This window comes from Aethina tumida, chromosome 5, assembly GCF_024364675.1.
Source record: "Aethina tumida isolate Nest 87 chromosome 5, icAetTumi1.1, whole genome shotgun sequence".
NCBI lineage: Eukaryota > Metazoa > Arthropoda > Insecta > Coleoptera > Nitidulidae > Aethina > Aethina tumida.
The window spans coordinates 16,030,722-16,047,605 of NC_065439.1; the positions used below are offsets into that span (position 1 = coordinate 16,030,722).

General features: G+C 31.5%; 1 protein-coding gene across 4 annotated transcripts in view; it reads right to left on the minus strand.

Annotated features, from left to right (window-relative positions):
* The window catches only part of LOC109601586 (interferon-inducible double-stranded RNA-dependent protein kinase activator A homolog B), a 25,493-nt gene continuing 8,609 nt past the window's right edge, over positions 1 to 16,884 (minus strand). Inside the window, exons 1-6 of one of the 4 annotated variants that reach the window (XM_020017833.2) lie at positions 6,482 to 6,638; positions 5,230 to 5,370; positions 4,875 to 5,161; positions 2,573 to 2,864; positions 1,416 to 1,562; positions 1 to 1,337 (exon numbers count right to left, since the gene is read on the minus strand). In XM_020017833.2, the coding sequence (XP_019873392.1) occupies positions 1,089 to 1,337; positions 1,416 to 1,562; positions 2,573 to 2,864; positions 4,875 to 5,161; positions 5,230 to 5,361 (1,107 nt within the window). In that variant the 5' untranslated portion in view covers positions 5,362 to 5,370; positions 6,482 to 6,638 and the 3' untranslated portion in view covers positions 1 to 1,088. Of the gene's footprint in view, positions 1,338 to 1,415; positions 1,563 to 2,572; positions 2,865 to 4,874; positions 5,162 to 5,229; positions 5,371 to 5,786; positions 5,952 to 6,481; positions 6,639 to 16,884 lie in introns of those variants that run through there. The other 3 variants (XM_020017831.2, XM_020017832.2, XM_049968223.1) reach the window with 3 other exon arrangements.

Consider the following 16,884-nt stretch of genomic DNA (forward strand, 5'->3'; position numbering starts at 1 on the left):
TTATTTAAGCCATATGATAATTTTATATTAATTAGCATACACATCAATATGAATCATAGTTAAAGACTACATATTAAGAAAATAACTTCGGATACAATAACACACTGTCATGCTTGGAGTTATCTAGAAAAATGACACCTCTATTGACATATATGTTAATTATGAAATAAATGGGTACAACCTCTATACTTTGCATTAAATAAATGCTCCCTTTTCACAATATAACGATTATGTATATAATCGTATATGTATATGTATACATATCGCATTTGGGGCACTGTCATATAAATATTACATCCAAGATTTACAGTGTGTTCGAAAATGATTTCACGATGGGTCACATGCATGATATTTATGGTACCGTTATTTTTACGAACACGCTGTACAATGCACAATATATGTACATCACAAAGTTACATATTATACTAGTGCCTATATAGATTACTAAGCTAATCTAATTATTATTAATATTACATAATAAACACCATTTAAATATACCTAGAAACCACATTGATAAATCCTCTCAATATTCGTTTGAACGATTTTCAAACGTGCCACAATTTTTAAGGGATTGTGAGAAGTGGGTTGGTTTAAAAACAGCTTATTAAGTTAAGATTTATCATACAGTGATCTGATATTTACTAAGTGCATATTATACGTACAACTAATAAAGTAAACACATTTAATATGTAAAAAGATCCTCGAAAAAAACCACTAATTCTATGCAAAGTATAGCTTGTAAAAAAATTAGATGCAATTCTTCTCCGTTTGTGGACCACTTTCGACGCACCGAGCTGACGCACTCACACAAATCATCTGAATCATACGATCGGTGCTACGAAAGTGGTCCTGCCTGTAAAATACAACCAGTAAACAAACCAATGAATGTACACATATGATATATGGCGAAAACGAGATTATATTATAGAGAAGAAAAGCCATGACAAAGACGATCAACGCCCCTTAACTTCTAACCGGCAAAAACACGTCCGGCACCCTTTTGTTTAGTAGACAAAAATCACCGATCGTTGGGTAAGTTAATTTTACAAAAACAACGAGGATTTTACATGCTGGTACGTGTCACCATCTCATTTCTTCGTCATGATCTTCAAGTACTCGAGCGCGTTGTGAGCTGCCTTTATTTGCGCCTCCTTGGTCGTGTTCCCCGTACCGTAGCACACCGCCACCGGCATCACCGATAGCTGCACCAGACACTGGTACTGTCCGGTAAGCGACTTCTCCTCCACCTCCACGTAGGTCACCTCGAAGTTCTGTTCGTGCGCGATGTCGCCCAACATCTCCAAGAAATTGAGGTCGTTCGTGTTCAGGGGGATTTTCTAAAAACAGTCGTTGGGGTTAGTACGTCTGCGTAATGATGCGCCGCTAGGACTGTTAGAGAATTGGTTGGTTGTTACCTGTAGCTCATTGAGTTTGACGCCGGAAGACTGTTTCAGATTCTTGTGGAACTGGGCGACTTTTTGCGTTTGACTGGTGTTCATTTTCTTAATTTTACTATCTTTCAAACAGGCGTAGCGTCCCTCCAAGTTAGGGCATTTGCTCAACTAGAACAAAACATAGAAAAATTGAAATGATACCGTTACGGATCGGCAGGCGGAATTTTTACTGTCTTTCATTGGTGGACCAACACAATGGAACGCGGATACGTCATTTCAATTATTTCTCGTGTTTTGTACGCGCTTATATGGGCGGGCGCCTCATTGAAAGATAGTAAAAATCACCTCGAACCTGGCACTTAAAACATGCACTACTGACACCATGCGAATAAAGGTTTCAATATAAAACGATGGTTGAACGAATGTTTTGATCCAGGAGAATGTAACTAGTCTCTAACTCTAACTAGGAACGGACTGGACAGATTGGACTTGTAGTACCAGCTCACTCAATGACCAGTTTGATCGAACCAATGCTGAAGTGACGACTAAACTAAATGTTGCCTAACAAATGAGTCACAAATGCTGACAAAGAAATTTTGTTATTATTTTTGCATTCGATTATCTATGATTATTGTATTTCAAAGCGTACAAATACTGATACCATCACAGCTCGATTCTGATTTCCATGAAGTAATTTAATATGTTCAACACGGGGTAGATTTTAATTATGCAAAACTCGTTTATTATTTTAAAATGTTAAGTACAGTTCACAATTAGATATGCAAAGTAAACAGATTATTTTTTTCAGCTTCAAGTGACGTACAAGCAATTTACGTAAATTATAGCATTATGTATTTCTAACTTAATGAATAAAACAGGGATCATCAACATTTATATTTTAAAAGAAGAATTGCTTTAAAAATTTATTTAAGACACTAAAAGTCTTTATTTTATAGTATAATAAATTAAAGAAGAAAACAAGAACATAAAATAAATATATAAAATTTACAAATATATACTGAGTGTTTCAAAATAAGGTAAAATATTTATGAGAGCAGGGCTGAAAATTTTTCCAAATAACTCAGCAATCGCCGACTTAAATATTTTACTTGACTCTCTAGACACCCTGTTAAATAACAAAACATTTCTACATATGATATAATTTAATTGGCACTTACGTCGTCCTCTTCATCCTGGAGTCCCGCGTTCTCCAGATTCATGTCCTGGAGGGCCTGCCACATCTTGTGTGCAGCCATCCGTTTGGCCAGCTTCTTCGACTTGCCGGTACCAACTTCGCGGAACTTCAGGACTTGGCAGGCGATGGTGAATTGACGCTCGTGCGGCAGACCCTCCTCGTTTTCCATATCGTAGCACGGTGGCGGCCATCTGCGGGACATGCACATCTCCTGCAGCCACCCTATCGGGTTGCCCATCACCTTATCGTCGTATGGCGACACCACCTGGGCAGTACTAAAAGAAATACATGTTAATACAAGTACTTTCCCGCATTTGTGTCGTTGTTATCAGATAATCCATACAAATATATATTACTATAACAAACTAGTTACCTAGGGGTTGGAAAATAATCACACTTTGGTTCCTTTTTAATTTTAAAACACTTTGGAAAACCCATTTTTCAAATTGTGCTCCTTAACACCAATTTAACTGTTGTAAGACTAATGTGGAATAAGTGGATTTTATTTATCATTAGCAATAAAGTATATATAAAAATTGATTCATTTAATAAACAACATCTTGTAATAAATAATACAGACATTTTATTTGTTATTTGTTGTTCATAAATGATTAAAAGTAGATGATTCATATAGTGAAACAAAAATCACAATACAAATTACATAAGCAAATAATTTGAATTTGGTGCTATGTATACCAATGCCATCTACAATTTCTTAATATAGATAGAGAAAGACGAGTATAGAGCAGTTTCCTAAAAAAATATATATTAAATTGACAATTCAGTGGTTAGAAATGACGGTGATTACTCTAAAATTAATTTAACTGGTATGTCAGTATCTATATAAATCGTTTTGCCATGGTTAAATATAAACTAGTCACAATGAAATAGGTATCACTTCAAAAAGTGTTTGTAACTTTTTATTTAATAAATATATGAAATTTTGAAGAATAAATTTTACGGAATTTAATCATAGTAGAGAAGGACGTAACAAAAATGGAAATATGCACTAATATTCAAATTAATATAACATATAATTAATAGTGACTGTGTCCACCCTTGCTTCTTCGAAATTCGGTGAAAACGTTGAGACATTGATTATATTAACCGGTGGATCAAGTCTTGGAGTACTTTGTTCCATTCTCTCTGAAGCTGTTGAGCTAATTCTTGAAAGTTATTTGCGGGTTCCAGATTTCTTGCCCTAGAATATCCCAAAGATGTTGTATTGGATTCATATCGGGACTATTCGCTGGTCACTCCATAACCCCCAAATTATGATCTTCAAAGAAATTTTAAACCACTTTGGCAGTGTGTGGTCTCGGGTTATCTTGTTGCAAAGTAAAATTTGATCGATATTGATTCATGGGAGGTAACATAAGTTGCAAAATATCATCAATGTATCGCCTCGCTGTCGGGGAACCGACGTGAAGGACAGAACGTCGATCTGAAATTATACCACCCCATATCCTCCTCCAAAAGCTCTTCTTTCAGCCACAGTTAAGACTTTTTGTCGTGCATCATTTGATCTAAACCAAAACCTGGATTCATCTGTAAAGGGAACCTGAGACCATCGGTTCATGTTCCAGTTAAAGTGTTTACAGGCACACAGTTTCTTCTCATTCTCCTGTGTGGTTTAGTTAATTTAGGAACAAGAGCTGTACGTCTTGAATGTAGATTGGTTTCATTACGAAGGGTTTGAATAGATAAATGTGCCCCTGTAGCCATAAAGTGAAAGTTTCTTAACTGCCGAGTTGTTCTTTTTCGCTCGTGAAGTGACAACTGAACCAAATGTCTTCTTGAGGAGTAGTCAGTCTGTGAGGAGCAGTATATGGTCTCCTATGACTGACACCAATTTCTCTGCACCGATTTGACAATCGTGTGAATAACCAGTTGCCTTGTTTGGAGCAAGTTTGTCACGTACCTCTGCGATCGACCTTCTTGTGGGCCCTAACAACTTCATCTCGATTGAGATGTCTCTTTTGTACAATAGATCTTCCAAGAACAGAGTTGTTCACGTCACAGTATGGTGAAGACGACCGATAAACAATGTTATTCACGAATTAAATAAATCTATTCTGAAGCATTTTATGATAAATTTCTATTATTTTAATTTTTTCTTCAGATATTACAAAAAAATAAAGAAGTTTACTGTAACATTAAAATGTAACAAAAAAATATGTGAACCCATTTCATTGTGACTAGTTTATTTTTAGATCAATTAATCTAGTAGGCATTGTTTTTGTGTTCAGTAAAAAGTGAATAACTAAATAGAGTAACATTCTTACATATCGTTTGCTCCGGGGGTGCCATTAGTCTGGTTGGCCTGGTCGGGAGTCAGTTTACCAATAAGCAAATCCAGTAAGTTCTTGGCCGCCGCATGTTTCGCGTCCTTCTTCGACCTCCCGGTGCCCGTGGCAACGAGATCGGAGCTGAGGAACACCCTGTATCTGAATATCGGCTCGTGGATCGCCCCCTCGATCTGGACAAGTTCGTATTTGGGCGTGATTCCTCTGCGGCTCAGCAGCTCCTGGAGGACCGACACTGGTGTTTTGCTCGGCAATGACGCCATTTCCTGGAGGTGGAAGAAGTCGTTAGTTTTATTTGGATAATACGATTGGCTCAGGAATATTATGGTTGTACCATTTTGGCTTCGTCGCCGAGGGTGAGACGTTCAGGTTGGACGGTCATGGGGTTGTGTCTGTTGTTCTTTCTCTTATGGGTTGGGGGGATGGTTGGGCCTTGGTGGAGCAGCGTCATGCTGGGTGGTTCCATAAGAAAATGCTGAAACATTAATTTCAACAATCAATTTAAGGTTTAATAAAACCTTGACGTGTTGCAAGTGCAAACTATGATAAGCTTGTGTTACATGTTTATTTTCCTTCTTTAAGATTATATGTAATCTAATCACATTTTATCGTTTTCGTTATGTCCATATTACATTTGCCACTAGTACTGTTAAATCTGCAAGGCCATCGAGTTTTATTCCAATTGTTTTATGATGTTATCTTGTTCAAAATTACGATAGGAATAATGCAATAAATTTAAATCATTCATCATCAGGTTATGTCATATTTTGGAATATTTTAAAAGTAATCCAAATATTTGAAAAATTATGTTTTCTCACAATTTATAAATGACATTGCAAATAACTGTTCCATTAAATGTTTATTAAATTTATTAAATTACCTCCTACTTACATTCCGATTCATTAAGTTAAACGTTTTTCGCATCAAATCTTTTGGACCTCAAGCACCAAACCCCTACAGTTGAAAATTCAAAAATCACCTTCCGAAATTGTAATTCCCCAAGGACAGAGGAGAATAAAATTTCATCCCCCAAAAATCAGAACGCAGCCACCTCCGATTAATAACCGTCAAAATCAATAAATCCAAAATACCTTTCAAACCTTCACCGCGATCATTATCGTCACCGACTAACGAATAAACTACCTCTCAAGACCCATTTCAAGTCGAGGACGACAGTCCAGGTGCAAAACTACCCCGACAACCCCACCATTATTTCGCCTGGGTTAGAAACTGGTTGGGCAAAAATTGAATTTTCTTGTTTGCTGACAAAGAAGGAATGAAAGAACAAGACAGGGATGTACATAAAACGTATCAAGTCAAGTATAAATATAAATTGGCTAGATTACATTAGTAGTATTGTTTATTTATTTATCATCATAACATTCGTCGGAATGCGTCAACAAATTTCCGTCAGCATCACGCCCGGAATAACCGACTGATACCGGCAATTTAGGGAAGGAGTCGCGCAATTCGCATGCATAAATTCTCATCGGCACGAAAACCAGTTAACATTGCCGCCGATTTCTCGAACAAATTCGATACTTTTTCGCATTTTGGAGGGGGTGCATGGTGTAAAATGAACTTACCGTTGATTCTGAGAATCTGCGGCAATGGCGGCTGGCCAGTCTCACTGTCGAGTGGGCCACCAGCTTATCGACACATGCGCTCCGGGTTCCCGTGGGTTAGAATTGTCGTTAGATAAACCAGGTATGATGCGCGACGCGCGACTTTTGAACACTCCTCACGGACGACTGCTCAAAATTGTGCGCGACACTTTGTTACAATGCGCGACAATTTTTTTATAATGCGCGACATCTTGTTATTTTGCGCGACATTTTTATTTTTGTGCGCGAGGTAGATGTTAAAATGCGTGAGGTTTTGCTGTTATGCGCGAGAAATTGTTACTTACGGTCATATTTCCTCTTGAGACAATTAATGCACCACCAAAATTAAATTTATATTTGTAGTAAATTATTATAGTTATTTTAAAGTTTATATATTAACACAACCAAAGTGTCTAGGGAACACCTAAATATTTTTAAATTATTGCAAAAGAAAAAAAATAAATAAATAAATCGAGTATTCTTCAATTGATTGGACTTACCTTACGAATTGTGAAGATGTCGAAGATTGTACTACAGAATTTTGAAGTTGTTTTGATGAAGAATTTAGTAGAATACGAAAGACTGTAAAGTTTGTGATTGAATAATGCTATCAGCATTATCTTTGTCTATCTGAGGCTGCAATTAACACTAATTACAAGTCTTTTTGGAATTTCGTTCACCAAAAACAAGTCATTACTCGAATATTTCCAGTAATGAGAGATGATAGCGTACTTATACTAGTTCTCAAGATATCGTGGATCAATTTGCTCATGAATTTGGTGGGGTATTTATTGCCTTGTCTTATCGTCGCGCTGATTCTGCGTTTTCTAATCATCAAAGTGTTCAGCTCAATGATGTGAATGATTACTGAATAGTATCGACAAGTTGGCCAACAAAAAAACTGCAGGAGATGATCACATATCTGCATTATTGATCAAGGATTGCAAATTTATATTTTTGAAACCATCAGAAATTATTTTCAATTTGTCCCTAAAATCTAAACCTTCCCTCTATATGGAAAACTGCCAAAATTACTCCAATATTCTCACTATTAAATTGACAATTCAAAGGTTTTATGTCAGTATCTATATAAATGGTTAAATATAAACTAGTCACAACGAAATAGGTATTACTTCAAAAAGTGTTAAGTTTTTATTTAATAATATATGAAATTTTACAGCTGACACCCGTAAAACAATTGAACTATAAATTTTACGGAATTTAATCATAGTAGAGAAGGGTATAACAAAAATGGAAATATGCGCTAATATTCAAATTAATATAACATATAAAATATTAAATATTTAATAGTGATTATTATTATTATACTTCTTCGAAATTCGGCGAAAACGTTGAGACATTGATTATATTATCCGGTGGATCAAGTCTTGGAGTACACTGTTCCATTCTCTCTGAAGCTGTTAAGCTAATTCTTGAAGGTGGTTTGCGGGTTCCAGATTTCTTATACGTTGCCCTAGAATATCCCAAAGATGTTCTATCGAGTTCATATCGGGACTTTTCGCTGGCCACACCATAATCCCCAAATTATGATTTACAAAGAAATTTTGAATCACTTTGGCAGTGTGTGGTCTCGGGTTATCTTGTTGCAAAGTAAAATTTGATCCATATTAATTCATAGAAGGTAACAAAGTTTGCAGAATATCATCAATGTATCGCCTGACTGTCGAGGAAGAGCAAAGTCTCTTCTCAGTATTCAAAAAGGTGATAAGTCTAATTTTAATAATTACAGACCTATCTCTTTATTAAGTATAATTTCTCTAAAATATTTGAGTAGGTGTTATATTCTGTCATTTATCAAAGTGTTCGTTATAAAATTTCTCTTAATTAGCATGTTTTTATTATTAGACAGGTCCACCGCCACTAATTTGATATGTGTAACTCATGATATAAGTTCGTCAATAGATTGTAAAAGTCAGATGAACGTTATGTACGAAACAGAACTTGTTACCTCAACTACAATGGATTTAGATCTCACATTGCATCCTCTGGTGTACCGCAGGGGTCTAACTTGGAACCTCTATTATTCCTTTTATTCATCAATGACTTGTTGAGTTTGTTTTTATGCTGTAGTCTAGCCTATGTTGATGATCTGAAGCTATACTATCAAGTTGACAGTATTGTACAAGATCTTACTCTACAAAGTGATATTGACACTTTAGAATAACAACCTCCAGCTAAATGTAAACAAATGCATTATTGTAAGTGACACCATTTTAAAGATGCCTAAGAAAAAGTAGTCGAGTTTTTTGACCCATCTGTATGTATTTTATTTGTATCATTGTTTCTTTAAATTCGCCCTTTCTAAATAAATATGTAAATTTCAATTCCTAGTTAACCATAATTATTAAAAAAAATTAAATGTTAAATGTAATGACATGAAAAATAAAATGAATCTGTGGCTCTAACTTGAACAAAAACATGGAATGAAATAAATTGTGACGACGGATCATGAGTAACAGTACAAATACCCCGATAAAGGTGCCAATAATGATTTCGTTGTCTCTTTCGTTGCCACGACGTCGCTAACAACAAATCGAAATTGTCACGTTCCATGGCATGTTATAGATAGACACTTACAAAAATGCCACGATAAAGATTATTCATTATTAAATATGCAAACACACAATTAACTTCGACCAATCGATTATGGTTAATTTGATTAAAATGTGATTTTTTCTTTTGCAACTGTTTATCTTGATGGGGTGTATGTAAATTTAGTGCCGAATCGGCGTTTGCGATCTTCGTTGTGAGGAAGTCACAACGAATAGGTCGTTACTATTACCCTTGTGGGGGTTTTTCATTGAAACAAACTGGAACAATAAATTTGCGGGTAGCAGTAATAAAAAATGTCGTTATTTGCGAGAACAAACAAAGGTAGGAAAAGATCTATGGGAATGCGAATTAAAAATTGCATCCATCAGGAAACTTTCCCACCATCAAGGCAGCCAAACGATTTTGTTTTAATGAAAGCTAAAAACATGCAAATTCCTGATTGACGTGTCGATATAACATGTAAAGTTGTTTGTAATTTTGCCACAACATCCTTTATATCCGTGTATTTAATTTCGTTGTTGTTTTAGTGGCTGTAAGTTAAATAAAAGCACAATTTTTCGATCGTTTGTGATACCAAAACTATTAAACAATAATACATTTTTTTGATGAAACAATGTTAGACGCAACAGTTCAATAAACCATCAAAAAACTAGACATGGTTCCCTCACCAAGATACAATCTAAGATTCTTAGATAAAGTCCAGATATAGTAATTAAATAAACATTACGGCGTAAATTATCGATTCGTGCATCAATAAAACAGACACACGTAAACACTACGAAATCGAAGACAATGCCACATTGTCCCTTTTGATAGAAAACTTACAACCCCTTAACCTGGTTATCTATTGTACAGTATAACAAAAGTCGACCCCATTTCCTCCCTATTAAACACTTCGATACTCCAAGAACGTTATTAAATTATGGATCATTATCGTGAGTGTTTTTGAACACATTTTTTTTGTTTGCAGGTTAAAATTGGTTTGTGTTTCGATGAGTTATTATTTGGAAACAATAAATATTTTTTTCCAACCTTGTAAAAGTTAATGGTTACAAATAAATACATTTATTTGGCTATATTACAAACTGAATTTGTCGTTTTATAATCCATTACAATTGTTTTTTGTTTGGATACTTAAAATTGGTTTCATTATTATTATTTGGAGAGAACAAATAATTATTACAACCTTACTAATCTTTCAGGTTGCAAAAATAATCCGAAAATGTCAAAAACTCTTTTGTTTTGGTTTAGGTTTAATGTATTATTATTTAGAAACTACAAATAATTCTTTGAACATTGCGGAAGTTACAGGTTACAAAGAAAGTTATTAAATCCAACTATTTGGCCAGAATAACCCTAAATAAATTCCATTCTCCAAGCAAAAAAAGAGAATTTTGGAATTTAAAATGACAGCTTCAGATTATATTCTGGCCAAATAGCTGTATTTAACAGCTTCCTTTGTAACCTGTAATTCCTGCAAAGTTGAAAGAATTATTTGTAGCTTCTAAATTATAATTCATCAAACCTTAAACCCGTTTTCACTCTCCAAGCAAAAAAAAGAGAGTTTTGGAATATAAAATGACAATTTCTGATTGTATTCTGTCCAAATATATGGACTTAAGAACTTCCTTTGTAACCTGTAACTCCTGCAAAGTTGGAAAGAATTATTTGTAGTTTCTAAATAATAATTTACCAAACCCTGAACAATTTCCATTCTCCAAGCAAAAAGAGAGAGTTTTGGAGTTTAAAATGACAGCTTCAGATTGTATTCTGGCCAAATAGTTGTATTTAACAACTTCCTTTGTAACCTGTAACTCCTGCAAAGTTGAATGAATTATTTGTAGCCTTAAACCCGTTTTCACTCTCCAAGCAAAAAAAAAGAGAGTTTTGGAATTCTTTGCAGGAATTGCAGGTTACAAAGGAAGTTGTTAAATACAACTATTTGGCCAGAATATAATCTGAAGCTGTCATTTTAAACTACAAAATTCTCTTTTTTTGCTTGGAAATTGTTTAGGGTTTGATGAATTATTATTTAGAAACTACAAACAATTCTTTCCAACTTCGCAGGAGTTACAGGTTACAAAGGAAGTTCTTAAATCTATATATTTGGCCAAAAAATTATAAATAATAATTTATCAAACCCTAAATAGTTTTCATTCACCAAACAAAAAAAGAGTTTTGGAATATAAAAAGACATTTTCAGATTGTATTCTGGCCAAATGCATGGATTATTATTTAGAAACTACAAATAATTCTTTCAACTTTGCTTTGAAGTTACAGGTTACAAAGGAAGTTGTTAAATCTACATTTTTGGCCAGAATATAATCAGAAATAGTCACTTTACATTCCAAACTTTTTTTTTTTTGATTGGAGAATGAAAACTGGTTTAGGATTTGATGAATTATTATTAAAAACTACAAATATTCTCTCAACTTTGCTGAAATTACATATTTAAAAAGGAAGTTGTATTTAGCCAGATTACAACCAAAAATTGCCATTTTATAGTCCAAACACTTATTTTACTAGGACTTTGAAAACTGGTTTAAAGTTTGATTGCAGGTTACAAAGAAATTTGTTAAACCTATGTATTGGGTCAGAATATAATTTGAAATGGTTGTTTTATATTCCAAAACAGTTTTTTGGCTTAATGAATTATTAGTTAGAAACAAGTAATTCTTGCAATCTTGCTAAAGTTAGAGGTTACATAGGAAGTTGTTAAATCCATGTATTTGACCAGAATACAATCTGAAAATATCCTTTTATATTCCAAAACTCTCTCTTTTTTTGTTTGGTGAATAAAAACTATTTAGGGTTTGATGAATTATTATTTAGAAGCTACAAATAATTCTTTCAACTTTGTTTTGGAGTTACAGGTTACAAAGGAAGATGTTAAATCTACATTTTTAGCCAGAATATAATCAGAAATAGTCATTTTATATTCCAAATTTTTTTTTTGATTGGAGAATGAAAACTAATTTAGAATTTGATGAATTATTACTAAAAACTACAAATATTCTCTCAACTTTGCTGAAATTACATATTTAAAAAGGAAGTTGTATTTAGCCAGATTACAACCAGAAATTGCCATTTTATAGTCCAAACACTTATTTTACTAGGACTTTGAAAACTGGTTTAAAGTTTGATTACAGGTTACAAAGAAATTTGTTAAATCTATGTATTTGGTCAGAATATAATTTGAAATTGTTATTTTATATTCCAAAACAGTTTTTTGGTTTAATGAATTATTAGTTAGAAACAAGTAATTCTTGCAACCTTGCGAAAGTTAGAGGTTACATAGGAAGTTGTTAAGTCCATGTATTTGGCTAGATTACAATCTCGACATTGTCGTTTTATATCCCACAACGCATTTATGTAAATCGTTGCATTTTCATAATCGACTTGCACTTTTTCTATTAATAACATATATATCGTAGATATTTTATTCGAGATTCGTTGGATTCCCTGGCGCGTGGAACTTGCTGAACGTTATCGGTCGCGTTAGAATCGCATTGCGATTAGAAGTACGGTACAGTTGCAAATTCAGAACCCGCATAAATTTATCAATTATAAATTATTTCGCCCGACTGAAAATATAAAAAGCAATTGCAGTCCAACGAAAATTCAGTTGCGATCGGTCTGTGAAGTGATGCATTCCAAAAGCGAGGCTTCTCCAGACATTGGACTCATGGAGGGTTAGTCACACAAAAAATTATTTTAATTTCCACATCGTTCAGTTATTTCCGTACGGCTTTATCCTTGACTAAATTCAGTCCTTGCGCCACATCCGCGTCGAGAAAAAATTAAGGCTTAATTAATAAGGGGAAAAAAATACGCGTGATGGTCCGAGAAGAAGGGTGAGCGGCGGTGGCGATTTGAAGTCGGGAGTCGTTGGAGTCGGACGGAGTTAGTTGTTGATTCGCGGCGGTCGGTCAAGCTTCCGTGCACGAACACATTATTTCCAATTTGGAAGTGTCTCTCGACGTGAACGTGTGCCGCTTTCGTTCGGGAGTTCTCAAGTTTCGAACGGCGGGGTGTTTCCCGCCACGAAAACATAATATCACGTAAAATATTCATGAAAATTACAATATTCAATTCGGTTGTATCGATAGTTTTGAATTGGTATGAAATTTTTTATAAACTTAAGAGTGAAATAGTTAAAATTTCTGTTAAACTAAATTTTTTTAAAACATTTGTCTAATTGATTACTTGTTTATAAATGTTTTTCCAATTGAGAGAAATTTGGGGAAGTTTTTAGTTTTTGTCTTAACTAAATATTTTAAAAAATTAAGAGTATAATGGTTAAGAATTCTGTTAAACTAAATTGTTTTAAAACATTTATTCAGTTTATTACTAGTTTATAAATGTTTTACTAATTGGGAGAAATTCGAGAAAAGTTTTTTAGCTTTTGTCCTAAATAAATATATTAAAAAGTAAAGAGTATAATGTTTAAGAATTCTGTTAAACTAAATTGTTTTAAAACATTTATCCATTTGATTATATATATTTTACCAATTAGGAGAAATTTGGGGAAAGCTTCTTAGTTTTTGGCTTAATTAAATATCTTAAAAATTTAAGAGTATAATGGTTAAGAATTCTGTTAAACTAAATTGTTTTAAAACATTTATCCAGTTGATAACTTGTTTATAAGTGGTTCACCAATTGGGAGAATTTTAAAGAAAGCTTTTAAGCTTTTGTCTTAACCAAATATTTTAAAAATTTAGGAGTATAATGGTTAAAAATTCTGTTAAACTATTTTTGTTTAAATATTTATCCAGTTGATTAATTGTTTAAAAATGTTTTACCAATTAGGAGAAAATTGGGGAAAGCTTTTTAGTTTTTATCTTAATTAAATATCTTAAAAACTTAAAAGTATAATGGTTAAGACTTCAGTTAAACTAAATTTTTTTTAAACATTTATACAGTTGATTACTTGTTTATAAATATTTTACCAATTGGGAGAAATTTGGGGAAAGCTTTTAGTTTTTGTCTTAATTAAATATCTTAAAAACTTAAAAGTATAATGGTTAAGACTTCAGTTAAACTAAATTTTTTTAAAACATTTATACAGTTGATTACTTGTTTATAAATATTTTACCAATTGGGAGAAATTTGGGAAAAGTTTTTTAGCTTTTGTCTGAACTAAATATTTTAAAAACTTAAGAGTATATTGGTTAAGAATTCTGTTAAACTAAATTGTTTTAAAATATTTATCCAGTTGATAACTTGTTTATAAATGGTTCACCAATTGGGAGAATTTTAAAGAAAGCTTTTAAACTTTTGTCTTAACCAAATATTTTAAAAATTTAGGAGTATAATGGTTAAAAATTCTGTTAAACTATTTTTGTTTAAATATTTATCCAGTTGATTAATTGTTTAAAAATGTTTTACCAATTAGGAGAAATTTGGGGAAAGCTTTTAGTTTTTGTCTTAATTAAATATCTTAAAAACTTAAAAGTATAATGGTTAAGACTTCAGTTAAACTAAATTTTTTTAAAACATTTATACAGTTGATTACTTGTTTATAAATATTTTACCAATTGGGAGAAATTTGGGAAAAGTTTTTTAGCTTTTGTCTGAACTAAATATTTTAAAAACTTAAGAGTATATTGGTTAAGAATTCTGTTAAACTAAATTGTTTTAAAATATTTATCCAGTTGATAACTTGTTTATAAATGGTTCATCAAATGGGAGAATTTTAAATAAGGCTTTTAAACTTTTGTCTTAACCAAATATTTTAAAAATTTAGGAGTATAATGGTTAAAAATTCTGTTAAACTATTTTTGTTTAAATATTTATCCAGTTGATTAATTGTTTAAAAATGTTTTACCAATTAGGAGAAAATTGGGGAAAGCTTTTTAGTTTTTGTCTTAATTAAATATCTTAAAAACTTAAAAATATAATGGTTAAGACTTCAGTTAAACTAAATTTTTTTAAAACATTTATACAGTTGATTACTTGTTTATAAATATTTTACCAATTGGGAGAAATTTGGAAAAAGTTTTTTAGCTTTTGTCTGAACTAAATATTTTAAAAACTTAAGAGTATATTGGTTAAGAATTCTGTTAAACTAAATTGTTTTAAAATATTTATCCAGTTGATAACTTGTTTATAAATGGTTCACCAATTGGGAGAATTTTAAAGAAAGCTTTTTAGCTTTTGTCTTAACCAAATATTTTAAAAATTTAGGAGTATAATGGTTAAAAATTCTGTTAAACTATTTTTGTTTAAATATTTATCCAGTTGATTAATTGTTTAAAAATGTTTTACCAATTAGGAGAAAATTGGGGAAAGCTTTTTAGTTTTTGTCTTAATTAAATATCTTAAAAACTTAAAAATATAATGGTTAAGACTTCAGTTAAACTAAATTTTTTTAAAACATTTATACAGTTGATTACTTGTTTATAAATATTTTACCAATTGGGAGAAATTTGGGAAAAGTTTTTTAGCTTTTGTCTTAACTAAATATTTTAAAAACTTAAGAGTATAATGGTTAAGAATTCTGTTAAACTAAATTGTTTTAAAGCATTTAACCAGTTGATTACTTGTTTAAAAATGTTTTACCAATTGGAAGAAATTTAGAAAAAGCTTTTTAATTTTTCTCTTAATTAAATGTTTGAAAAGGTTAAGAGTATAATAGTTAAAAATTCTGTTAAACTAATTTAAAATTCAAAACTTTAAGAGTTTAATGGTTAAAAATTCTGTTAAACTATTTTTGTTTAAATATTTATCCAGTTAAGTACTTATTTATAAATGCTTTACCAATTGGAAAAAAATTGAGAAGAGTTTTTAAACTTTTGTCTTAACTAAATATTTTAAATACTTAAGGATGTAATGGTTAAAAATTCTGTTAAACTAAATTTGTTTTTTACACATTTATCCAGTTGATTACTTATTTATAAATGTTTTATCTATTGGAAAAAATTTGGAAAAAGCTTTTTAGCTTTTATCTTAACTAAATATAAATATCAAAACTTAACAGTGCAATGGTTAAGAATTCCGTTAAAATAAAATTCTTTAAAACGTTTATTCAGCTAATTGCTTGTATATAAATGTTTTACCAATTGGGACAATTTTGGGGAAAGCTATTTAACTTTTAACTACATATTTTAAAAACTTAAGAGTGAAATGTTAAAAATTCTGTTAAACTAAAATTTTTTAAAACATTTAACCAATTGATTACTTGTTTATAAATGTTTTACTAATTGAGAGAAATTTCATTAAATATTTTAAAAACATAAAAGTATAATGGTTAAGAATTCTGATAAACTAATTTTTTTTTTAATCTGTTCAGTTGATTACTTATTTATAAATGTTTTAACAATTGGGAGAAATTTAAAGAAAATTTTTTTAACTATTCTCTTAATTAAATATTTGAAAAGCTTAAGAGTGTAATGATTAAAAATTCTGTTAAACTATTTTTTCAAAACATTCGTCCAATTGATTACTTGTTTATAAATGTTTTACCAATTGGGAGAAATTTGGGAAAAGTTTTTTAGCTTTTGTCTTAACTAAAGTGTGTAATGGTTGAAAATTCAGTTAAATTATTTTTGTTTTAACATTTATTCAGTTGATTATTTCTTTATAAATGTTTTAACAATTAGATGAAATTTGGGGCAAGCTTTTTAACTTTTGTATTAACTAAAGTGTATAATGGTTAAAAATTCTGTTAAACTATTTTTGTTTAAACATGTATTCAGTTGATTACTTCTTTATAAATGTTTTACCAACTGGGAGAAATTTGGAGAAAGATTTTCAATTTTTATATTAATTAATTTAACTTTATTTATAATAGTATATATATTAAAATATGT